Source organism: Caloenas nicobarica, chromosome 3 (assembly GCF_036013445.1).
Source record: "Caloenas nicobarica isolate bCalNic1 chromosome 3, bCalNic1.hap1, whole genome shotgun sequence".
NCBI lineage: Eukaryota > Metazoa > Chordata > Aves > Columbiformes > Columbidae > Caloenas > Caloenas nicobarica.
The window spans coordinates 38,227,351-38,254,511 of record NC_088247.1 but is presented as its reverse complement, the minus strand read 5'-3'; the positions used below and the strand labels follow the sequence as shown (position 1 = coordinate 38,254,511).

At 40.4% G+C, this 27,161-nt stretch overlaps 1 protein-coding gene across 1 annotated transcript in view; it reads right to left on the bottom strand.

Moving 5' to 3' along the window:
* The window catches only part of ZNF292 (zinc finger protein 292), a 50,779-nt gene extending 39,856 nt beyond the window's left edge, over positions 1 to 10,923 (bottom strand). Inside the window, exon 1 of the mRNA XM_065630730.1 lies at positions 10,661 to 10,923. Coding sequence (XP_065486802.1) covers positions 10,661 to 10,822 — 162 coding nt within the window. The 5' untranslated portion in view covers positions 10,823 to 10,923. The remainder of the gene's footprint in view (positions 1 to 10,660) is intronic.
* Positions 10,924 to 27,161: the final 16,238 nt, after the last annotated feature.

Genomic DNA, 27,161 nt, shown 5'->3' with positions numbered 1-27,161 from the left:
AGCCTCATGCTTTATCATATATAGTAGCAGAAATTATCCTTCTTTAGGCTCACCTTTAATCTTTCAACATTTTGCGTTCAATATGTTTTTTCTGATCTTTTCAGTAGAATCTGATTTTTTCTCTTGCACCCTTATATATAAGAAGTGAACCTGTCATAGTTCTAGGCTACATTTCTGTCTCTTTGGGTTTTCATTCAGGTCTCAATTTAATGTTGTCATCCCAACCTTCCTATTTTAGTCTGTTTAGTTAAAAACAATATTCAGCAGTTGGCTATTAAACAGGCATTTCAGCAATGTGGTGGGATGTTCATTACAGTAAACTTTTATCCACTGCCAGGAAATCTAATTTACCTATTCTTTTAATTATCAGACTGGCATATGGGCAGAATAAAAACAGGAAGATAGCCAGAAATAACTGTGTCTAATCTGAAAACATGTGTATTTCCTGCAATATAGGTGACTTGAAGCTGCTCTCTCCGTCAAGTGACATAAGACATTACAAAAATTTCTGTAGTTCATCTGCATCACATTTTTGTATTAGCTGTTTTTATCAGCTGAAAGCAACTTCTCCCACTGCTACTTCAAACCTTTTAAATTCTGAGGAGTACTTAATTGATAATCTTCTTCCTCAGTAAAAATGTTACTTAATTGCCATTTTAAGCTTGTCTATTCAGTAGAGTTAAACTGACATCCCAAAGGATGCTTCCATCTGATTTATATTTCCTGTGAAAGAACAAGGCAACATCTACCTGATTCAGAGTCCAATAACTGTGTCCTTATACTAGTGCCAAGGTACTGCTGCCATGTCCATGCATGAGGAAGGAGAGGGGCCAAGACTGTATGTTCTCCTGAACATGTTACTAACCCTGAGCAGAACTTGGAGCTCCTGCCATCACACTGATGTGGTTCTTGAAGTCTAGCTGGGTATCCAAAAGCAGGGTTCAATTGCCATGCCAGTTTTACGTAGAACACTACGCAAGTTCCAGGTCTCTAGAACTGGGATATTTAAGTTTTACTGTCTTCACTATTATGGATTTGTCATCAAAAGTTACTTTTATCCAGGCTATTCTCTTCATAAGAGCGACCCTCCAATGATTAACATTCAGATTGTCTTGTGATTCTGAACATTTAATCTCTCCTTGTCCTCATCCTTGTGTTCATTCTCTTATAAAACACTGTATTATCACAAGTTCCTGAGATGAGCAGGAATCACAAGACTGTGGAACTCCTTACACGTAATTTGATTTAATGCCTGATCACTAAATGTACATTATTGATTCGTCAAAACAGTATTCAGTGTATTAGATATATAAATATCAAACAGGATTTATCTATTCGCCAGAATCAATTCGCTCCATCATTTTGAATAACAAATGACAAAAGGAGTCCTACCAAATTCTGTTCTTTATGATGTACAGGAGACTGAGAAAGCAACACTATATTCACTATCAGCTCTAATGAAAACTCTTAAGATAGCTACTATATTCAACTCAAAAGACCTAAAAGAATTTATTTTCCTAAAGAAATCAAAGAATTTTACTCCATGGAGTTCAGTTTCTCAAAGCAATAATTGCATCTGTCCAGCAGCTTGGAGAGAATGAACACCAGGAGCCAGTATCTGAAGCCGGGTGGAGCTTTGGCAGAAGTTGTCCATATTACATGAGGTCCCATAAGGACAAAGAATTGTGTCACTTGCTCAGAATAATTAACAAAATAATCAAGTGAGAACTACATTAGTTAGCACAGGATTTTCCCAGTTCTCTGACAAAATATTAATTTCCTTTAGCTTCATACATGGAATAATGAAGCCAGAAATATTACATACCAAAAAAGTATACAACAGTCACAGAAGAGAAGATGGAGAAGAAATTTGATCAAACTATTCTTAACAAAAACTACAGACATTTTTTACAAGTTTAGTCCAATTTCCTATCAGAACAGAACTGTTTTCTGAGAATGATTTTATAAAGCTCCATTGACTTTATATGTTACATATACCTTCTTTCTGAATGTCTTTGTCCTGCCAAGTATCAGGTGTTATTAGATTAACTCCTCCCAAATGAAAGCAGTGCTGTTCATCCTTAGAGATGAATGATCCCAGAAATAACACCATGGAGTTGTCTTTAATGCATATTTGGAAAGACAAATAGAAAAAAATATTCCACACCTCAAAAAAAACACCTGCATGCTTTCTTAAAACGCTGAGACATTAAGTCTCTATCATATGCAAAAGCACAGACCTAATAAAATAGGGAATACTATTTCAAGAGATACTTTCAAGTCATATTGTTTACCTGTAATTTAAACTTAAATTTGCAAGTAGTTGTACATCATTTTAGAGAAGCTGATGGCATAAGAATGTTATGCTAGTTTCCCTCATGAAAACTAAAGAATTATATAGACTGCACTGTAAATGCTCAAGGATTTATATGGAGGCTTTTAAAAACAACACTTACAAAAAACCTTTTGATATATATAAGTTAATGCCTGGAGCACCATTTCTTGAAGATGTGCTCCATACATACAAGAATTTGAAATAGTTTCTCTGGCTTGTGTATTAGTTCAGGTAATGCATCACACTGAAGAAACAATATGCTGATGTCTTCTAACAGTTCCTGTTTGATCCCTAATTTAGAGAAGCCTTATATAGAAACCACTTGCAATATATAGTATGTCTGTACAAAGCCTAGAGTAAAAAAATACTATGACATTCAAAGGGCGGAATAAATGGAAAAGGCCAGGTAAAATTCACTGATTCTTAGTCAGAATGGAAGCAAAGACTCTCCAGAGGAGCGGAAGAGCACTTTTCTTTTTTCTGCCTTCCCTCGAGATCTGTGGTTTATGAGGTATTCATTCTCTAACAAGATAATAATAATGATGATAATAATAATGAGAGACATAGGAAAAGGACAGAACTTTCAAATAGATATAGAACTTCCTTATCAAGAAACTGAAAAAACAATGTGGATGTTTTGATGAGATGCCTTACTGAACATTAATATTAACAAAAATATATATTCTTTGTACAGTCCTGCACAATATGGACATGGTCAATATTTTATGTTTTTTAAACAGTGAGTCAATAATCATAGTTTTAGAAAGCAACCCAGACATTATTGATATACATTATTCAAAAGTGGTGAAAAAGTTTGGACTTGGGGGAAAAGGTAGAGGCAAAAATGTACGTGCCACTAGAGAAAGTACCTAATCTGTTTAGTTATGCTAGCATAGATGTACAGCTACTGCTTACAGCCAATTATTATGGGTAAACTGATGTCTACAGTAAAGTCTTCAGATGGTTTTTTAAATGGCTGAAGGACAGGGTAAAGCAGAACACCTCTAAGTTTTTGAATGGGCAATAAGAATCAACTATATTATGGAGGAAAAATAACTGTAACCACACTTCATACCCTGTTAGTATTAACTTTTGGTTAAAAGTATTTCTTAAAAAAATGGTAGTTTGCTGATAGTGGTTTTCTGAATAACATTAGTAAAAGCACTAAGTAACTTTAATCCAGCAAAAATTTCGCATCAGGGTAACTATGAAACTAAGTATCCATCTGTCAAAATTAAGTATCTATTTATCAAAGGGAAAGCTCTTTACCACAGAAATTAAGTGGAATGCTTGATTTTAGCATCATATGCAGCACCTTACATAGAAAGGTGAGCTTTTGTAAAGATTCTGAAGTTTTATTAATGTTGGTCCCTTCATCTACATGTTGTCATCTTCTTAACTACCTTAATTTATTATGCTTCTGAGAACTACCACTCTTCACTGGACTATTTGTACTTGGAAGGATAAATATATAATATGTTTTGCAAGAAAAACACTTAAATCCTAAATATTACATGGGTTGCCACCTTCTTAACGAATTCTTACTAGATTGTTAGCTTCCCTGCAGGCTAGTACTTCAAAACCACACAGATTCCAAGGACATAGTAACAAAGCAAAAACGAAAGGAGGGGGAAGAAAAAAAAGATAAATAAAAATCAAGGACTGCAAAAACTGTTTACAAAAGTGAAAACTGGAGAAAGACTGAAAATAGCCTTGAAAATCTAAGAGGTGCTTTGAACAGGAGTATGCTACTTGCCATGTCTACATGGGATAATTCACAGTAGTCTTAAATTGCAACAAGAGATTAGAGATCAAGTTAGACTGTAAGGGGGAAAAATGTTTGAAGGCAAAGACAACTGAACTAAAATGTATTATTCCAGGGAGTTCTTCTGGCATCTTTCTCACTGAAAATTTTTGTGAACAGGTTAAACAAGCATTTGTAGCTATGGCTTACCCACAATTAATCCTGCTTTGGAATCCTGGTCTAGCTGACTGAGATCTCTTCCAGATATATGTTCCATATGGGGAAAATACCGCCAAACCCATCTGGTTCAAAGGGAAGTTCTCGAAACTAAAACACAATGTTCTTCTGACTGTTCTTTCCTAACTGTCTACCTATATTTAAAGAGTTTTTAATACAGAAAAAACCTAATTTATTCAAAAAGAAAGAATATAAATGATTCCTTTTTTATTATACATTGATGGCAATTTACAAAAATGAAAAGACTCAATTTATATTGCAGCAGATCTTTAACTCAAAACTCTCACCAAAATGAGCTTAGGATTCCCCTCATCTGCCCGACAATAATATTAAAAGACTTATTAAAGATTTGGCTTTTTTAATATGCAGATTATAAAGAAAACACACATCTAAAACTAACTGTACCAGTTCTGTTTCTCCTAGTAACTGGGAAACAATTAAAATGAACTACAGAAAGCTACATTTTATAAGATCATTACACTTGGTAAGGCATTAGCTAAACACACGCTGAACTAAACTTGCTGCCTGAACATGTTAGCTATTTCCTCCCCCCGCCCCAATCCATGTGTATCACATTTTGGTACTTTTTATGCTCAAACATACTTGACTAAAATTATCATGATCAAAAAAAAAAAAAAAAGGACAGTATGACACAAAGCTTCAACATTAGTATGATTAGAAAAGCAAATCAATGAGACTGATTTTCAGAGATGCGCAGGTAAATTAACTATTTCAGTCACATCCACTTACTTTGATACAGGAAAATTCGTATTAACAAAAACTTATCGTACAGAGCTCAGAAGTTCTAATGAAGACCACCTCTAACCTGGCACGATGTTGGTGCTTGATGCCATTGCTGAGGACAACGATTACAGCAATTATGCTTATTGGTTAGACTTGCTCTAAACAGTGAGGGTGCTTTTTTCTAAACACATACACATTATATCCAGATATGCACACATACTATACTTATTTGCAAGCAAGATGATTTCCCTGACTCTCCACAGTTTAACTGAAAAAATCAGGGGGTGTCATTCTACCCCCATCCTCCCAGGTCAATAAGATAATGTTTGGCATGGCACGTCTTATAGTGATGCAGGAGCACAAAAACGCCTGAAACATCTCAAAGTTTGCATGAGACGACCCAGTGATGACAGCAGCTTTTCTTCATGCACTTGGGAATCTATGTGGTGTACTATAGTTCAGCAGATTTCTTCTGATTTCTGGTAGCTGTACACCTCTCCCTGAATAGAAGATCATCTAGAGATCACAGGCACAAAAGCGAAATGCAAAAGTATTAGAAGATACGATGGAAATCTTACACTTGTGGTAACGTATATAGAAAAAAAATAGCAACTATGAGACCAGGAAGAAACACAGTGTGGGAGAGGCAAATGTGCAAAGACAGAAATATCAAAACAGAAGCTTTTAAGGGTTAGCTCAGTGTAGAAATCACTCACTGGACTCAAAAGAAAATGTTCTTAACTTAAAGAAGTAGAAGTCATAGAATTTGTGCATACTTAAAAGAAGAGAGAGACCTGGTTACACAGGAAATCATTAAACTGAAAGCTCAAAAATTAGCAACCTTACCAACTTTCACATTCCAGCAGTTTGTGACTATATTGCATAAAGATCACTGTTAGCTGTTGAGCCAAACAGAATCAAGGGTGGATGTCTACCTATGCACTCAGTGAAGAGTTTGATGAACACTGATTGGAGTAAGAGACCAAGTGTGGTATTAAGAAAAAGAGGAAATGTCTTCTACTTGTATTAAAACGGCAACTGATGTTTTGCTGATGGTATTTTTCACTGTCAGTGAAAACCAATCTTACAGTCACATCAGGAGGACAGTTATCACAACTGCATATGCTTAATGAAATATTTGAGGACTTCATATACAGGAAGGCTCTTGGGAAGGGATCATACTCTAACTCCTATAGGAAAAAATGAAGCAGTCTACTGAAACACTTCTTTGTACTGGATTAACGCGTACCAAGTTTGGATAAATCCCGAAGTTGTAGCTAAAAGGTTTAAGGGAGGCTTTATTTCAAATTCTATGGACAGAATTGAAGTCTGAAGAGAAAGCTGAGAATACAGAGACTAAAAAGGAGGAAGATGGCAACAGTGAATAGGGTGACAGTACCAGAAAGTTATGAAGTTTGTGAGATGCAAAAACTGAAAGCCAATTGTAGTGAGGTATAAAAGAAGAAAAAAAGACTAACCTCCAACAGAAACAAATCATTAGTGAAAGCTTTATAATTTTATTGTATATTGATTACAGGTATTTAATCTAAAAAAAGCTTTTTAGGTACAGCTACGTTTGTTTGCTTTCAGGAGGGACATCTTCTATTTGGATTAGTACAGTATATATTCCCCAACAATATCAAAATCTAGTCTTAGCATATCAGAACACAGAGAGGAAAAAAAAAAAAAAAAAGGGTAGGAGGGTAGGACCTTAAGGTATTAAGACAGGTTCAGTATGCACATGTTCAGATTCAGAAAACAGATAAAAAGTCAAATAACAATGGAGGGAAGACTAATAAGCTCAAAGACGAAATATGTCCACAACACAAAAATAAGCAGGGTAAGTAAAGGTACCACAAAGATTTCACAACTAACTAGCTACAAAAGAAAATTTGTTACTAGCCTGCAATTTGGTATTTAAGAAAATAAAGGTTACATTGGGTAATAGTCAAGTGGAAGGGAACACAACCCATAGCGAAGAGCTCCAATATACCCACCAGCATCACATTCACCTACTGCTCAGGGAAAAAAAAAACAAACCTAAACATTTTGGTCTTCTCTAACTGAATACAATCAACAGATTACCTTTAAGAGTTAATTTTGAAAAGAATCTGATGAGCCACCACCTGGTGACAAGAACAGCAATCTTTCTTTGGACCATTCTGAATTCTTGCAAAATTCACACTTTCAATTTTTAGTCACTACAGCTGAAGATACTTGTTTTGTCTGCCCCAGTCTGTACACATATTGTTTGTGACAACGTAACTGTTTGTCACTGATTTGCTAATTACCGGATTGCAACAGAAGAGCATGAATCACAATTAAAAAGTCATTTTAAATGTATCTGTATGTATGTGAATTTCACTTGATAACAAATAACAATAATGCTCTCTATTCCATGTTGGTAATAGTGAACACAACTACTTTCACATATATGGTACAGGATTAAGGTCCAGTCTATAATCCCCTTAAATTTTAAGAATAATTGCATCATTTCACATTGCAATCAGCAGTCAAACAAAAAACTATTTATAGCTAATGAAATGATGCACATCAAAATAAACTTTATTCTTATAAGAGAAAAAACCAGTTCTATAATATTCTTTTCTGTCAAGGTACAAAGAGTCTTGTTTTTCTGTGTTTGTAACAGTTGTAATACACTGTTGGGTTATAAACAATAGTTCAAATAGGGATTTTTCAAAACCAGATAAGAGATTTGGCTGTACAACTCCCCCTTCATTTAATGAAAGCAGAATACTTAAATACCTTATTTGCCTTTGAACCTACGGATCTTTCAATGTCTCTTGCACATTCGTTAGCTTCCTTCAGTATGAAAATACACTACCCACTTCATTTAAAAAAAAAAAAATAACAAGTTTACTTATGGCAACAAGCTATGTGGTTGCTGGGCTCTAGAGTCACTATCTGGCAAAATAAGGACGCCAGACTTTCCAAGTTCTGGGTAGTTATTTCATGCTTAGAAACTAAGCATGAAAAAAGTAGGTGAAATCATACTGAGATAACCACTAAAATATTTCTTCAGTACTGCACTTCCAGACTTAAGATATAAATAAGACTCTAAGTTTTGTATATATGACCAGTCGAATTATTCTTTCATACATATATATTCAAAGACTTTAATCTAGAAATCACAGCAGATGCCTTTAAACTGTTATTTAAAAGAGGTTTCTGAAATGGCTTTTGCTATTAAATGAATTTTCTATAACCTTTGTCATGCAGTGCAAGCTAAGTAGCTAAGTCTAGTATTTGAATCATGGATACTATTTTGTGCTAGACCAAATGAAGGATTAAAACTGTAGAAGAGGCTGAATAAATATTTTGGCACCACCAGCACAGGTGAACAGACTGTAAAAAAACGTCTGTTGAACCAATATAAATATATCTGGCCAACAGCAACACTATTTAATACATTAAGCATCTGTTTAGACCCCGGGTTAAAATTTGAAAAGCAAGATCTTTCAATATTGAATGACATATCTCAACTCTCAGTGTTACACATCAGTCTCCATCCTGCAAAACAAATACAGCTTTCCTATAAGTCTTAGTATAGAAGTGACAGCAACTCATTTCAAAACAGCATAGATTTTTATCAAGTCAGTTTCTACACAACTGTTCTGTTTGATGAGACTTGTTTTTAAAAAGTGTATGTTTAAGAAAATTAGTAAACTTAGGCCTTACAATGGACCTTTGCAACAGCCATTAAAATAATAATATTACTTTTTTTTAAACTTTAAATCAGTCAACTACTGAAGCCACTCACTAAGCACACGCAACCACAATTTCAGTGATAAATATCCTTTAGACACCAGTATCTACTGTGTATACGTCAAGCATGGTGTCTTCAGTCACACCTACCCAACTACTTCAGTTCAATGAACAGCTCATTCACAAGCTGGAAGTCGAGCCATAGCCAGATTTCTACCTCCCAGTGTATGAATTTAAGAAAGCAGGCACAAAGATTAAACAGACTGAGAACACAGCGATCTGAACCAACACAAACCAATCTTGTTTCTGCGCATGTATATGGACATTCTACCCAAATACAATATGATAAATTTTGACTGAAGAAAAAGAACCTGAAATATGATTGCTGTATATATGAAGTAAAATACGAGAAAGGCATACGTTTAAAATATTTAGTAGTGCATCCTCCGATAGCAAAAAGTAGAGCCCGGTTTAATCCAGAGGTGACAGACATGCAAATTAGCAATGCTACAATGGCTACCACCAAGAATCAAGTCTTTAAGAAAACAGATACAAAATCACAAATAAAACACAATTCAACCGACCACGTGAATTCACTCATGTCTGTTCCACCTTTTAAAAATTTGCCTACATTCTGTGAATGAGTGACAGTAATGTGTAAACAAACATGATCACTTCTATCAAACAGGCTATTAAACCGATAGCAAAGCTACAGAAGCAGTGGTTTCTGTGGCCTAAAGTATTTATGAACTTGTTTTATACATCGTGTCCTACCTAATGCTAGCTAAGCAAGGACAACTAAGAGAAATCAGGGCAATGTATAGACATATACGTGACTAAAATGGAGCAGTTTGTTTTAACTGTAGAGCTAGCACCACAAAGTTTGTTTAGAAAGGGATACTCAGCAGGGTCACCCGTTCAGAAGAAACACCTGCAAACAGCCCTGCTTCAGGACTAGCCTAAGCCCTCGGGATGCAGGGACAGCACTCACAGCCACAATAACCACACACAATGGTGCCTCAAGCAGTGCCGGCTCGGGAGCTCTCTCCTGAGCTGGGATTGCGCTCCCTTGACAGGGCGAGAAAACAAGAGTGCGGCACTGCAGCCCTAGAGATCTGCCAGCATCGCCGGCGACTTAGTTTAGTCCATCACCACTTCAACGCCTTCTTTTTCCCAGGAGGGCAAAACCTCCGCTATCCCTCCAGGATATGAGATAGGGAAGGGAGAGAGGAAGCGGGGGAGGAGAGGGGTTGCTCGAGTATAGAGCAGGAGCCGCGAGCAGAGGGGACCTGGGACCGACTTCCAGCTCCTTCCCGGCCCCTCGGCGGAGAAGCGCTGCCCCATCTCCCGACCTGCCGCCTGCCTCCCTTCGCCTCCAGGGGAGGGGGGTGCCGGAGGGAAAGGGACGGGGAGGCGGGGGGGCCCTCGGTCCGCCACCGCCAGGAACAAAGGGCCCTTCGATAAGCCGAGCCGCAGAGCACAACAAAGGGGCCTAGAGACCGCGAGAACCGGGGCGGCCGCCGGGGAGGGGGGAGGAGAGGCGGGAGAAGGGGATTACAGGCCCGGCCGGAGCGGCTCCCGGCGCAGCGGGGGGCGGGCGGCCTCATCCCAGCCCACAAAGAGCGGCGGCGTCAATCGCCCCGCGGCGCCCGGTCCGGCCCGGAGCGCTAACCCCCCGCGCGCCCTGCCCCCGCCCGGGCCAACCGCCGCACCGGGCCGTTGGCTGCGGCTCCCTCCCCGGCACCCCGGCGGGGGCGGCGCTGCTCCCGCCCGGCCCCCCGCTCCCTCTCAGCCGGGCAGACGCGCACACACACCCCGCGGGGGAGGGGAGAGCGCGGGCGGGGGCAGGGAAGGAAGGGAAGAGGCGGCCTGACCTGGCAGAGCTGCTTGCAGTACTCAGTAGCCGCTTGCACCGCCGGCTCGGGGCTCTCCCGCAGCCCCGTCTCTAGCTCCACCAGCCGCTCCCGCAGGCGCCGCAGCTCCAGGAGGTCGCCACCTAGGCTACCGCTCTCCTGCTCGGCCTCCTCGTCCGCCATCTTCGCACCCCGCTCCGTCGCGTACGCAGCCCCCCCCTTCGCTGCCTCGGCCTCCCGGCCCCCCCCCCGCGCGCTCCGTTGCCAGGTCACGTGATTACACAATGCCACGTTCCGGGGAGGGGTCACGTGCCGGAGCAGACCGGGGGGGGGGTGGGGGGGGGCGGGGGGAACGCGCGCGCGCGCGCTCCCCGTCCCCCGCGGCGCAGGACTGGGCCGGGGCGGGGCGACAGCGAGAAGGGGGCGCGCCCCCGCGCGTCACGTGACGGCGACGCCACGCGCCCGGCGGCCGCGCGGCCACGTGACGGCGCTCCCCGCCCTCCAGCCGACGGGTTTTGGCGGCAAACGGCAGCAGATGGCGGCGGCCTCTGTCTCCCGGGGCTGCTGCGGAAAGGCCTCACTGGGGCGGCACTTGCCGCCGTCCCTCGAGCTCTGGAGGCGCTGGCGGTGTTTGCGTGGCGCGGTTGTACCAGACCTGCAGCCTCCTGCCAGCTCTTGCTGCACGGAGAGCGGCTGCGGCTCTCCCCAGGGGCCTGAGTGGGCTGCATCTTCCCTGCTCCTACCCGAGAGTGCTGCATGGCACCTGCTGCTGCTGGGCCAGCCGTGGTCAGCGCCACTGGAGTTTTGCTGGGAGCTGTTCTTTCCTCCTCTGCAGGAAGCAACAGGGTGCGTTAGCTCAAGGATACCACTGGATTGTCTTCCTCATATCTCTATAATCTAATTTTTTATTATCATTCAAAGTGAGAAGTATGACTTTGCTCATCTTCAAGTGAAGCAATTGAAATGTGGAGGTTCTGGGAGGCTTTGCTCCCCACACATTCCTGGTGCTGGGCCCAGCTCCCTCTCACCGGCGGTGTCCTCAGCATGGTGTAAAGCTCCAGTGATGGGCGTTGACTTCTCCTGCCTCTGCCTGAGAAGCTGCGGAGACTCTTTCACCTGTCACAAGTGTTGGAAATGCTGGAGACTGGCCTGAGGCACTGAGTATGACGAGGAGAAAAAGATGGGCCTGATGGGCGCTGAGTTGGCATGGATACGTGGTTTGCACGATGTTCTAGGCTGTATAGGTTGACACAGGCTGACGGCTTCGTTCTCCATTGCCAGCGTTCATTGAGGAAATGTGTTCATGTAGTGAGAGCACTGTCTGCTGGGACTGGATGAGTTCTCTTAGCCAGCAGTGAGAGAAGGTGCATCGTGTTAAACCAGGCACTTCACAACATCTGGAAAACAAGGAACACTCTGGTATTTGGCCCTAACTGAAGTCAGGTGTAACATTTTTTTGGCTGGAGAGACTAGCTGCAGGGTCCTCAGTGTGTCAATCAGTCTTGCTTGGACACAGGTTTAATGTGACATCCTACACATGCAAACCTATCTTGTATGACCATTGGAGTGATTTGATGATTATATTCTCCTTTCTTTGTCACAAAGGAAAAGGGGTGCTACCTGTTTCTTGTATACTGTCAAAAGCTGATGCATGTGATGGAATGATCACTAAATCGGAGCTGGAAAGAAAAGAGGTTCTTCAGAGATTGCAGAAACATGAGTCTGCAAGTGTAGACTTTCACAGCGACAATATTGCGTATGCCACATTTTAGAGACAGACCTGGGGATCTAGTCCAAAAAATGACTGCATTTTGGGTCATAGCAGTAAACTGAAAGTAGCATGTTTCTAGTTTCCCATACGAGTAACCAAGTAAATATATTGTTTGCCATTGGAAGCCTGAAACATTTTAAGTTTCTGATTTTTACTGTACATTAAACCCATTCTGTTCCAAGCAGAAGATGAGAAACCTTTCAACTTTCCCATTTAAGGCTTAACTAGTTTGCATGTATTCCTCACCACCAAACTGCCCATAACAGCAGTACTAATGAGTGATGCAAACACTAGAAACAACTGCACAAAGACCTACTTATTATTTCTCAATCACTTAATTTATCTGTGAGAGGTAAAATAGCTTCTCCTCTGGGTAACTCTTTCAGTCCTACATTGCACTATTTGTAATTACTTTCACTTAAGGGTAAACCACAATAGCCAAATTCGTATTCATAATCTGTCCTTGTTGTAGCTTGCTGTCTTGTTCCCTCCTTGCCCAGAGGGTTTTCTGAATCGAGCCCAGGCCAGGAAGGAAGGAGAAGTGTGGAGCATGAGTTTCTTGCTCATGCAAAAAGTTAGTGCTTGGGGATGGTAGAGTAAGAGTTGTTGGTTTTGTTCTCATCAGGATCAAGTGGAAAGGAGCCTGTCCTTCAGCTGTACTGCCCTGAAGAGGACGTGCACTTAGGCCTCCAGGGGCCTCATGCAAGGGAGGATTCCTATCTTTAATCATAGTTCGCAGGCAGCTAATTGCCAAGCTTACACCTAAGAGACCAAGGAAGGTGTTAGCCAGTAGAAGGAACAACCACAAACAGCGGTGAGTAAGGGAGGAGGTATTTTTTTCTTGTTTGACAACTGTGAGAATATGATGGCAGCTACTGCGGCAAGCATGACGGTGGCCTGAGGACAAGGAAAACAATGCTGGGCATGGCCAGATACAAAGCTATGATACTCATTCTGTCTTTGGATCCTGACAGAAATTACACTGTGGTAGATAGTGCTCATGGAAGTGAAAAACCGTTGCCCGACAATAACAGGAGAGAAAGAGATTGCACAGAGAATGCAGGCTTTTCAGATACAGTTTTTAACATGGACTTGTGGGGCAGACTATCTGACAGTAAAAGAACGTGACTGGCTCACTGTTTCCACAGTGGGGTGCATTTTCCTTTCTCTGTACTTTGATTCTTGTATCTCAAATAGACCTGTCGTTAAGAGAAGACATATCCTATGGCTCTTCAGATACGCTGGTTTTATGTATTGGGATGGTGAGCCTGGCAAGAAATAAATAAGAGAAAAGGGAGTCTTCACGATCTAAGCTCCCCTGCATGTGGATATTTACCTGTCAGTTTTTTGAAATAGGTTTAAAAAAAAAAATAAAGTTATGTGATGTCCCACTATTGGTTTTAAGATGCTGGAAGAGAAAAATCAAGCGAATAGCAAGAGGAGTACCAGAGGTTAGGAGAACAGACAGCAAGGAGAAAGGGCTAGAACAGTGATGACAGTGTTGCTTAGACTGCGTAGCTGATAGTTGCGAGGAGGACTATAAATTCTTCCTGGGAGAATGTTGTGTTAGCAAAAAACAGCTGTGATGTTTGTGTATCATTGGAGACCTGGCAACAAAACTAGATCTTTTAGGGATAACAGAAGATATGACAATAGAAATTAGGGCAGGAATGCACAAATATTAAAACACTCATGGTGTCTGGGAGGCAAAGGGGATTGATGGAGGATTGGAATTTGCAGTGTGATAGGTATTAAAGAAACAGAGATAGGAAAGATAAAATAGAACTTGTTTGAGTTATTGTTGGGGAAATGCATCAAAGAGCTTCTGTTAGCATGAAGACAAGCTAGAGATGTTTGGGTTCAAGTCTGGAGAGAAGTAGTTTTTGTAAGATCATTAGGAAAAATACTACTCGGAGCTAAAATAGGTTGATAACTAAGATTTTTAATTTTGAAGGTCAAATTTTGAGAAATTAAGGGAATGAGTTGGATATGACAACTGAGTCTGGGTGGTTTCGAGGACTTGCATGTGGAGAAGGCTTGGCATCTGTCAAGTCTCCTGCAAAAAAGTATCTGGAATTTATATCTCAAACAAGAGGGACAGTCGCTCCCAGCTGGATAAATAACCACTTCTAAAAGGTTATTGGGAACAATCAAAAGCTTGAAAGGAATGGAACAAAATGGTTGCTTGAAAAATATTAAGAAGGATAAGAATAAAGTGAGAATTGTCAGAAGCTCAGCTGAGTTTCCTTACAAAGGAAATTAAAGCAGGGGCTAATGAGAAAGAAGATATGAAAATGCATATTTCCACATTTGAGATGAAAGCAAAAAGCTATCACATACCCATCTGAAACATCAGAAGATCTTTATTCAGCTAGAAATTTCCATTAATGATGTAGGTACAAAAATATGAGCTGTAACAATGAAATGTGCTGATGACACAAAATAGGAAGACACTTTCAATATGAGAGGGATCAAGACATGGATGACCTTGAGAACCTAGATATATAATAGAATGGATTAATTTTAATAACACAACATGCAAAGAGACTGGTAGCAGTACTTTCTACCGGGGGGGGCAAACCTTATTAGTTGGAAGTGATAGTGGGTAGAAAGTGCTTGTTGCATTAGTTGACGATGACCAAGTCATAGATATGACCCAGCTGCAAAAAAAATTACTAAAATCATGCAACATGCCAGGTCAGCTATTTCCATTGATCTCATCTCATCTGAAACAATTTGTGCAATTCTGATCACTGTTATTCAGAAAAGATGAGATCACACTGCAGGAGGTACAGAGAAGGACTCAAAGGATGATCAGTAAAATGGAGAAGTTGTTTTATGAGAAGAAAATAAAAATGATTCCTTTAGCTTAGTGAAATGAAAGGTGAAAAGAAGTATAATTTCAGTCTAGAAACACTAAAAGTAAGCACCAGTGGAGACAAAAGCTTTTCAAGCTAAAGGATGGTGCTATGTGAAGAAAAACTGAAGTTAACTAATTGCTAAATACGGTGAAACACAGCTGTCATGTTAGACAATAAATAGTGCTCTTTCTAAGGCACTTACGTATTCCTCCACAACATTGCAAAAGAAACTCCATGAAAACAGTAAAATGGTAGATTTGTGCAAGGGGATCTGATCATGAAAACTGATTGCAAATGAAAAATGAACTCCAAAACGGGAAAGAAAATTAATTCCATGTAGTCACGTCTTTCTCAGTGATACTGCTGGCTTCTGTCAAGGCCGGGGCCGTTTCCACCCATATTCAAAATCACTCATGTAAGTCTAGATATTAGTCAGTATCAAAGTGGTCTGAATGTCTGTCAGCAAGAAAAAACAAAAAACAACAACAAAAACAAACAACAAAACAACAACAACAAAAACCACAAACAAACAAGCAAAAATACCTGTGCAGAATGGCATATGTAGGTTGTGTTCTGTGTGAGCTGGGAGGAGGAAAGTAGAAAGTATTTGCAACATCCATTTTCAGATTGAATGGAGAATCTTTCTATTTCAGAGAGAGGAAGTTAATGATGAGGGAGGACATTGCATTTGAAAATACAGCTGGGGCCATAACTTGAGCTGTTTTTTCAAAAGAGAATCCTACAAAATGGTTTCAGAGCTGTCTTAAAAGCAAGGAAGTGGTTATGTTCTCATTTTACATTATTTGATATAAACCACAATACCATTACTTGTAATTAATGGTGCTTTTCTACCTTTCCAGTTGTCTTTTCTGTTTATCATTTTCCTTTGTTCACTTCCCAGTGCACACTGCCTGAATCCTAAATAGTTTTATTCTCATTGAGTCTAACAGAGTTCTAGCTGTACTTTAAAAAATTATTAAAAGAAAGAAATGATGTCCTGGAGATGGATATGTTTTCCCATCATTATACTCTTTTCTTCATTCCCTTCCCCATTTGACAAGGTGGGCATTTAAATTAGAAGGATTCCACAGAAACACTTTTTTTGTTTTTGATTTTGTATCTAAGAACTGGATATTTTTCATGAGCACAGAAAAAAGGGATTGGGCATCAGGATTAGGGCAGTTCTTGTGAACAGCACAAGAATTGGAGAGAGAGGGTTTTTTAAATAACAGCTGTGGATATCCTGCCAAGAGGTAAATAAAGAATGTGCTTGTAGGTTGGAGATCAATTAAAAGAAGATTTTGTTTTTCATGTTGATCTGCATTCCCAACTCTTTGTGATTTAGCTGTTTTATAATCAGTTTATTACTTAATCGTGGCACACAGCTCTTTGCTATGATAAAGCATAAAAATGATTCTCAAGAGTTTGTTTTACAGCAGCATATTTAATTTTAGAAAGAATATTTCATTGAATTTTTCAGCAAATTAATCTGAAAACCTTTGGTATAATACAGATCCCAGTGTCAATAGAAGGAAAAAAAGGTACAGCCTGCAAAGGGCAGGAGGAGGAGGTAGAGCGATGGATTTTAAGCATGAGTAGTATAAATGCTCTGTAATCCCTTACCATTCTCTGACTGATGATGAACTACATGTACTGCCTGTTACAGCAATATTGATTGCAATCAGATGATAAAATCATTGCACAGAGAAAGAAACCACTGCAGTGAAATGAAAAGATGGAAATGTAATGAATTCTTGATTCAAAAATGATTTCTTGGAATAAAATGAAAAACTAATTCTTAAAGCTGAGAGTTAGTAATGGAATAACAACATGCTGAAAAAAATCTAACCATTAAAAAAAAAAAAATTCATTTCAAATTATGTATTTATCTTCAACAGCCATCCCACACTTTTCATCAACATTCCTTATGCTGCAAATTTTCCTCACTCACAGCTTTAGCCTTACTTACAATTAATCCACTGGTATTATAGTGATGGAGATTCTTGCTGGAATGCATTAACTTCCTCTGTTAAATCCCCCCTGAGGCAAACCACTTGAAAAATATTTCCTTTGTCTAGGATACACAGTTTAGTAGCTCTCTTCTTACAAGGAGATAGAAGTTCTTTTTGCAGTGATTTATGCATACTATTAAAATACAAAAACTGCATTAAATTATGTTACATTAAAAGATTGAGATGCGCATTCCATTACTTAGGCACCATTGTGTAAGGAAAAATGTAGGTCTGATCCTGCTGTCATTCAAACCCGTGCTTACAGAAACATTGAATCATTGCAACGTGGAGTTGCAATGATGTCGAGTTATTAGGAGTTGAGTAACTTTTGGCTTACAGAGACCAAACAGACCTTTCAAACTCACTGATGACCACGTACACCTTTAGTGTTTTTATTAATCATACAAACTAAGTTGCTATGTGTTCTTTCAAAAGAGTGGGATCAGGACTTCTGGAGGAAAGATTTCACAGCCTCTGTAATAGCCTGTTTCATGACATTGTAATCCTAACATTTGAATGGATTCATAATACCTGGCTTAAATCTCTGCTGTGAATTCATCTGATCTTTGTCGTTCTTCTAGTCGTCGTGGTGGAACAATGACCACCAAATCTTTTACGGCTGCTTTCTACATTTTGGAGTGCGGCTATAATGCTCTGCCTTGATCTCTTCATTTCTCAATTTACTGCTCTGTTCCTAAGCTACGTGAAATCTCTTCCTTCAGCTTTCCTCACAGCTGATGTTTCCTAAACTCTCCTTGCTGACATATGTCCTCCTTGGTAGGTTGGCATTATCTTTCTTGGAGCACAGTGACCAATGCCAAACCCAGTACTATGCTTGCTGGGACTTCGCCAGAGCTAAGTGGAATAATTACTCCTCATGTCGTCTATTACATTGTTGACTCTTTAGTTTGTGATCTCCCACATTGTTTTCTGCCTACACAGGCGCTTCCTATTCTATATTTAACTTTCTTCCCCCATTAGATTAATCTTTTGAAGTGTTACCTGGTTTTTATTTTGTTTGGTTGATTTTAGGCTGCTTCTTCAAATTTGAGGCCCCTTTTTAGAGCTCTTTCTGTCCTTCAAAGTACTTTGCCACTTTCCCCAACCTGGCGTCACCACTAAACTGTGTCAGCGCACCCATGTGCCATCACCCAGGCTGTTCATGGATGTGGGGAATAAAACTGGTGCCAGGACAAAGTCCGGTGGCTCTTCTCAAGAGAAACCTTCCCAGATTGACAGCAAACCATTGATTACTGGACTTTGAGAACAATTTTCCAAATGTTGTGCTCCTACCAGCTTGCTAATTACCTCTGGAATGCACTGTCATGGCTTACTTAGGAAAATGCAATGTGGGACAGTGTCAAAAGCCCATCATTGTCAAGATGCATTGTATCTGCTATTTGCACTTATTTGCGAGAACAATTATCCTGTCAGAGAAAGAGATTAGCGTCAATTGCTACAATTCTTTTCATGACAAACTCATTTTGACTATTTTTTAAATAATTATCATCATCTTCCAAGTATTTACAAATTCTTTATTAAATAATTAGTTCAATTTCAAGGGATAAAAGTTGACAGGTATAAATGCTTTAAGTCCTCTAGCCTCTCTTTTAAAAATAAGTGTTGTGTTTATATTTTTCTAGAGCTTGAACCTTCCTTGCTTGCTGTTATTTCTTGAAAATGATTATCAATGATTCAAACATTACTTCAGCTTGTTCTCTGAACATTTGTGGTGAATTTTGTCACAGCTCACTAACTTAAACACCTCTAACTTTTTTTTTTTTTTAAATAAGTATCATGGGATCACAGACTGGGCTCTTGAAGCTAGTACTTGACAATCCTGATACCATTCTGCAGTGTGTGTACTTAGTGTCAAAAAAATTGTTGTAATCAGCAAAGCGTGTGTGCTTATGTACACCCCTGCTCTGCCAACGTGTGAGTACATGATTAAATGCTTCTGAAATCACTGAGACTTGCTACATTACCAAAGGTAATGAGACTTCACACCAGTGGCTGCTCTGCAAACAACCGCAGACCGCTCAATGGGGGACCTGCTGTGATCCTCTGCCCTAAATTGTGTTCAAATATCTTTTCATTGGAAACTACCTCTCTCTCTGCATACCAGGATGGAGGGAGAGAGCGTGTTGTTGGGAAAGGAGAGCAGAGGTGAGCACAGTCTCTGCTGGGTGTGAGCAGGTTGGGTGCCGATGTGCCAAACCAGGGGGTGTGCCAGCCTGCCCTCCAGCACTGGGTGTTGTCTTTGGCCTTGGGCAGCTGGATGGGATTGAGCTCCAAAGTTGGTCAGTGAGCTCCACACCGAGCAGGGAAGCATGGAGCACTGTGTGCGGTTCTGGGCATCACAGTATAAAAAGGGTATAAAACTACTGGAGAGCGTCCAGAGGAGGGCCACAAAGTTGGTGAAGGGTTTGGAGGGGAAGCCGTATGAGGAGCAGCTGAAGTCACTTGGTTTGTTCAGCCTGGAGAAGAGGAGGGAGATGAGGGGAGACCTCATCGCGGTCTACAGCTTCCTCACAAGGGGAGGAAGAGGGGCAGGTGCCGATCTCTTCTCCTTAGCGACCAACGACAGAACCCAAGGGGATGTCAGGAAGATGTACCAGGGAAGGTTTAAGTTGGACATTAGGAAAAGGTTCTTCACCTAGAGGGTGGTGGAGCACTGGAACAGGCTCCCCAGGGAGGTGTCACGGCCCCAAGCCTGACAGTGTTCAAGAAGAGACTGGACAACGCCCTCAGACACATGGTGTGAATTTTGGGGTTGTCCTATGCAGGGACACGAGTTGGACTCGATCCTTGTGGGTCCTTTCCAACTCAGGACATTCTATGATTCTATGTTCAGAGGCACCTAAGCTGTGCTGATCATGGGTACAGGAGCAATACAGTCGCACTGGGATATCTCTGTGACTCTGGTAACAAGCCTTACTTCTCAGCTGAGCTTAGTGAGCTCAGAGGCGGCAGCAGGCTGCCGTATCTGTACTGCTTTGGGACTGAGCTGGTGTGTTCCTACCGGGCCATACTGTGCTGGTTGATGTCCTGGTGCCGTTCAGTACCTGCAGAATCCCTCTAGATCCTGCGTTGATATCCTCCTTGGCCTTTTTAAACCTGCTTTCAGAACCTCAGTATCTGTGGTGCTGCTCTGAGAAAAGGTGTAGTGGTTGAAATGGGGAATAGATAGAGAAAATTTAGGGAGGCTGCTAAAAAGTAAGTTTTTGGTCTTTTGGGGCTTGCTCTGAGCTTTTTTTTGCCAAATGTAAGAATCTGCAGTGCAGCTGTAGATGGCTACATCTGAGGTAGTTGTCTAGGCTCCCCTTATAAACAAGGAGAGTTGTCAGTTTACCTTGTCCTGAGGTAGTTGTCAAAAATAGGTCTAAAAATGCCTTTTTTTCTCTTTTGATTTGTAGGCAGCCTAGACAGTCAGCTCAGGTGTCTATATGGCATTGCAGTTGCCTGCCTTTGATCAGACAAATCTCAGGCTTATTCAAGTAAGTTTTACAGAAGCTGTGTAGCCGTACGCTCTAAGATATGTACCACATACGGTAAATAATGAAAGCATCAGTTCATGTCCACGCCTGCTTTTTTTCTCATTTCTCTTCCCCACAATTTCATCTGCATTCAATTTTATTTTGTTAGACTTTAATTTGCTAGACTGATGAATCACTTTCTCCATGGTTAGTGCTTGCTCATTCCGCGTTTGTAGATGATACTGATAGCAACTTTGTGTGTAGGATTTGGTTGAGTGGGAGAGGAAGCCTAATGCATAGGATTTAAACTTCTTCTTGAAAACATTTTCTAGAGCACCACCCAGATATCTTGTGACCCAACAGCGGTTCGCAGACAGCAGCATGAGTAGCTCTAACATAAATTGAAGGCAGGCACAGAGAACTCTCTTCTGCACCCCAGCAAACTGAACCCATCACTCATGATGTTCCCTGTCCCGCTTATTCGCACAAAGTGATTCTGTTAAGTTGTGCTCTGAGGACTACCGATCACGTCTGTGAGTTCTAATTCGTGATTTGCTTAATACGGCATTTTAAAGCACACTAACTATGGCTATCAGGGCTTGAAAAGTTCCCAAGGACATTGCTTCCTCTGTTTCACATTAAAGCAACATTGATGGAAGAACTGAAGCAGACAGCCAGGAAACCGTTAAAACACATTGACACTAAGCTTTACTTTTCCCTGTCACAGTGAGCTGATTTCACACACACAACCCTTTAAACCAATAAATCAATGGCAAACTCATGACCTTATTTGCTGTAATGAATCAGTTGCATTGCCATGTTCTGCAGCATATCAAACAGCAGCAAATCTGGTTTCACTGGCCAGTGTGCTCTGCCTGCTTCAGTGCTGCAGTGAAGCTCTGTTTAAAATAAAAAAATGTTTAAGCTTGATAAGGCATATAAAATATTGACATTTACCTAATGATACTTTACTTGTTAGTATTTGGTACTTGCCAATAGAAGTAGTAAAGTTGGGCTATCTCTGAATTTCCCATCTAACATTTAGATATGGCATTTTAAATCTTTAAAAATTACCAAAAATCTCTAATGGGTTTACCCAGGAAAAATTACAGTCAGTTAACAAATGGTGGCACTGAAAAGTTTTTATAAGCTTGCTAGCCAAAGGCTCAGGCTGCCTTGTTGGAGTAGTGTGTAGTGCACTCCTCAAAAAGAGATCAATATCCCAAAGTTGAAACTGAGGGTTTGCTTGGAGGATCTTGTGCAGCACTTACCAGCATAGTTTTTCTCCAGTCTCTGAGTATCTGTCTATACCAAAGACTCTAAAACCTGAAGGACCTCAATACATATTTCTGTGAAATCAAAACAAGCACAGTTAAATATGTTTTGTGTTAGTCTGTGGGCTTCTCTATCAGACTCTAGGTCTCTGTGTACTCATCCCCCCCTGGGAATAGCTCTGGGAAGAGAATGTTTCTGAAAGTCTGCTTACTATCATCACAGTAGCTGCACTTGCAGCACAGTCCTTTAAAATGGTGTGGTGCATTTCCTTCTTTGTATCAAGCAAGCTGAGAGTTGGTTTGTAATAGTTATACTGTCTAAGAGTCCTAGTCATGGATAAAAATAATTTGAATAAAAGGATAGCCTTTGCTTCAGAGCATGTTCAAGATAAATACCAAATAGAGAGGTGACAGATGAGCACAAAGGGAAGGAATATAGGAGGCAATTAATAGATAAGATCAATTCTCACCTTCCTCCCCTTCTTAGCCTTCTGGATGGGCTGTAGGAAGTTACAGAGAGCTTGGGAAACAGCATGGACCTCAGATTGTCCAAGTATAAAAAGAGCATGATGGTACCTATTCCTTCCGTATTAGCCATAAAATGAAAGATACTTTGGGTTGGATTCATCTGGTCAAGTGCAAATATCTAAAATATGGATATGACTATCTTAACCAGTTTTCTTGACTCTGTAGCCAGTGGAGAGAAACAAGCAATTGTAGGGCATCACTCATTTCATTCTAAGGAGGGTGGCAATATGGATTAGCTGAACTGCACCCTGAAAATGCCTGTTTCTTCCCATTGACTATTGAGGTAGCCAGAGCAACCAGCCTGGACATTTGCCATCTGTACCACAGATGTCTAAAGCTGGTGGAATTTAATCCCACTGTGGTATCTTTTCCCGTTCTGTGCACTTGTGCAAGGGTAAAATATCAACAGCCTGTGCTTCTTGACAGCCTGTTATTGAAGTGCACACAGAAGTTTGCATGAACAATATAATTCCTGAGTGTTGAAGCAGACAGCAGTCCTCTGAAGCATTTCCCACTGTGTTTCTTGTATGTGCAAAGAGGACACGTGCACCATCTAGACCATTAGAACTAGGAGATTTTATTTAGTCATTTCTCAGCTCTTTCATTTTATAATCTAAGCTTAGCTTAAGAAATAGCTTGGACCACAAAAAAAAATAAAATAGTATCTTTTAAATTTTTACTGGTTTTTGGACCTCCTTCCTTATCCTCTCCCTCTCCTCAGATTTACAGCTTAGACCTTTACAGTCTACTGAGACCGACATTTAGCTTAAATTTGAGACATTACTATGATTCATTGCTGGTCCTCTGAGGACAACTGTGTAATGTTGCTGGCAGCAAATGGCTACTGTTCTGCCTCTTGAAGGCAGATAAATTTCAACGATGTGGGAAATCAACTCTCAATATCCAGCTTTCTATGTTGAAGTGTTATTATGTAAATGGAAGCCCTTTTTCTTTCTGAAAGGTAACTGTATGGAGGTGGGCAATATTGGCATGCTTTCCTTTCCAATATGACATTAATTATGATGCAGTAACCCATCTTATACGCACTGAGTCACACTGATAACCAAATACCATGTATGACTCCCTTCATTTGTTGCTCTGAAAGTCTCTGGCAAATACGAAACATATGGTCTGCACAGTTCTTCCAGAGGGGCAGTGTGAAGGGATCGCTTAGATGTGTTGATCAGAAGAGACCGCTGTGAGTGTGGGACATGACCTACTGCACGACGTAGACCTAGAACCTTGTCTGGAAATTTTGGTGAAGACCAGAACATCAGTATGACATCTGCCTCCAGAAAAATGCCCAGTTGGATGGAACAGGAGGAGTTTGGGGGAATGACTTTACTCCTCCAAACCCGGTACAAGGTGGTGAGTTCTCCAGGGCAGGGAACCATCTCTTCATGGCTCTCGTGCACAGGAGCATAATGGGATGCTCTGGATAATCGAGACCTGTCTGCTCTTATCGCAGGCAACGCTGTGCAGGCCCACGACTGCTTGGTCTCGGTGTGGGTTTCTTAGATGCTGCTGCAACAGAGATCATAAGGATGGTGAAAGAGTTATTGAGCTGAATGACCTGGCAACTGCATTTCTCTGCGCAGTGAGAGCAGAGCGGGCAACATCAACCTGGTAACAAGCCTCTTGGTAATATGATAGAAATAAACTCTTTTCTTCAGATTCCATTTTCCTGCCACGTTTCTATGTTGGTGCATTTTATTATCAGCACTGTAGACTACTTTTTGCTTGCCGCGATTTGGTTGGAATTCGATGAACTTGAGCATTTTTTCATCTTTTGTTTGTAAAAAGCAAGAAATACAACTCCATGAAACGTGAAAGCAATTAGTAATAGAAGTCTCTACTAATAGAAGAGGTGATACCCTGAGCCTATGAAAGTGTTCACATTTGGGGCTAGAGAAAGACAATAGCTAATTGTCTGAACAATTATTTCTTTATTAGCTAATGAGGATTACTGAAATAGCTAGTTGCATAAATGAGACATCGTGCATTATTGATCAAGTTTCTTTGTTTTAGCTGCACTAGAAGTATACATTTCACTTTTACAGGGGTATTTATCAGATCTAAACCTAACATACAATGATCCATTCATATGGTATTTCTTTTTCCATGAAAAAGAGGTAAATACTGAAATATGTTTAAAGTAAGGCTGCATTATCTGTCTCTCATAGTTTCCCCTTATGGTGCAGGAACGTATTCACTGACATAATCAGTTAGATCAGTAGTCTGTCTAGTCTAATATTTTACCTCTGACTGATAATCAGCACTTAATGTTTCAGGAGTCTAACAAACCTGGTTACTTAACTGAGCAACATTATACATAACAGGAATAGTCCTTCCTGACCTTGTAGGCTGGTTTAGTCATTATATGAGGTGTAGTTACTTTTATTAATTAAAAGTAGATAGAAAAAATATTGAAATATAACGTCTAAAGTTCTTGAGTTCAAACGTACATGATAATGACATTTTGCTTGCAGTTCCACGCAGCTGTGGCAGTTGTATTATTGTCTATTCTGATTTTGCTAGAATGAATTGTATTTCAAATAAACCTATTCCAAAAAGAAGCATGAAAACACAGCTAAACAGAAGCCATCATCCTATTAGTACCATAAGTTGCCAAATGTCATGGTTAAACATTTTGACCTTGACAAGTTACAGTAAAAAAGAGGGGAAAAGTGTATGTATTCCTTATAATCTTACTATTTTTCTTCAGAGGCACAATTTTTACTTAGCTTTGGTGAAATAATGATCATTGCACATCTTTCTGAAGTGCCATCATCTGTAATATTAATTCCTTTAAAAAGAAAAAAAGAGGATATGTATCAGTGAACCCTCTTTACACTATGGTTTTAGAATATGAGAGGCTTTGCAGTCAATTATTTATGTGCAATAAGTACTGAAAGCCTTATTATCTCAGAATAATCAATGTTTGGCTGAAGCTCGAGAACACTAATAGCTAATCTTAAAAGTCCTGATCCAGTGTCATTTGAAATAATGTCAGAATTCCCATTGATTTTAAGCAAAGGAGGATGAGGCCAAAAAGTGTTGCTTTGAGACATAATTTTAGATAATGATCAGTTGAAAACATCTGGAAAAGAGAAGAGAAAAGAGTGAGAAGAGAAGAGAAGAGAAGAGAGAAAAGAGAAAAGAAAAGAAAAGAAGAAAAGAAAAAAAGAAAAGAAGAAAAGAAAAGAGAAAAGAAAAGAGGAAAGAAAAGAAGAAAAAAGAAAAGAAAAGAGAAAAGAAAAGAAAAGAAAAGAAAAAAGAAATCTTGGGTTTCACTCTACATAATACAGTGTTAAGTATTTCGGGAGACAGGAGCTCTTGATTTCAAAATCGTGTATATCTGCATTTTCTCTTGCCTTGGGGAGCCTTATTTAAGTGCATATCTACTGAGCTGGTGTTACTGTCTCTGGGAATAAAGGGATGGCAACGGGGAGAATTACAAGCAAACTGAGAAAGAGTAGGGAGGCTCAGTGATGTACTGAAATACCTGCCTTTTTGTTTAACACTCGAGTTACTTCTTTTTCCTTGGAGCTCCAGCAATTTTTTCTGATTATTTGCTCTGTGCTCTGATAATTTGCCTGTGTCAGTGCAGAGCAGCTTGTGGTATTTGGGACCCTCTCTCCACCTGGGATGCTTGGAAGGTGACACAAGAAATGAAGGAAGTGACATCCGAAATGCAAGAGATTATATAACAGTACCTGGAGCACAAGTCTGATGATGAGCGGCTGAGGGAACTGGGGCTGTTTAGCCTGGAGAAAAGGAGGCTGAGGGGAGACCTTATCACTCTCTACAACTACCCGAAAGGAGGTTGTAGCAAGGAGGGTGTTGGGCTCTTCTCCCAAGTAACAAGTGGTAGGACAAGAGGAGATGGCCTCAAGTTGCACCAGAGGAGGTTTAGATGGGATATTGGGAAAAATTTCTTCAGTGAAAGGGTTGTCAGGCATTGGAACAGGCTGCCCAGGGAAGTGGTGGAGTCACCCTCTCTGGAGGTGTTTAAAAGGTGTTTAGACAAGGTTCTTAGGGACGTGGTTTCGTGCTAGAGTTAGGTTAAGTTATGGCTGGACTTGATGATCGTGAGGGTCTCTTCCAGCCGAAATGATTCTATGATTCTACCAGTGCTTCAGGATGCCTTCTGGTGCAGGGTCTGGGGCAGGCTTGGACTTGTGGATGCTGTGTCTACTCGTAGGGCAGGGTTGGACAAAGAAGCCAAGGACGTATTCCAAGATTGCAAGGGAGAAGGAAAAAGGAGTTTCTGAGCCATTCCATTCTCAAATGGGGGGGTGCTGTTTTCTGAGTTTGCACACATGATGAAGGCTGGATTTTGGCTGCATTTGGGGGAAGTTCTGAAATGTGATTTAATTATTATTTAAAAAAAAAAATCTTTCAGAACTCAACCTGCTTGTCCATCCAAGCCAAAAGTGCTGTCAGAAGTTCATTTTAAAGGCTGGGTTTTTTTCTCATTTGCTTAACTACAAGGAACAGGAAAACCAAGAAAGAAGGCAGGAATGGTTCTGATGAATGCAGCAGTGATTAAAAAAAAAAATAGGTGTGCTCTGTACTGTCTTTTCTGCTGGGGTAAGGT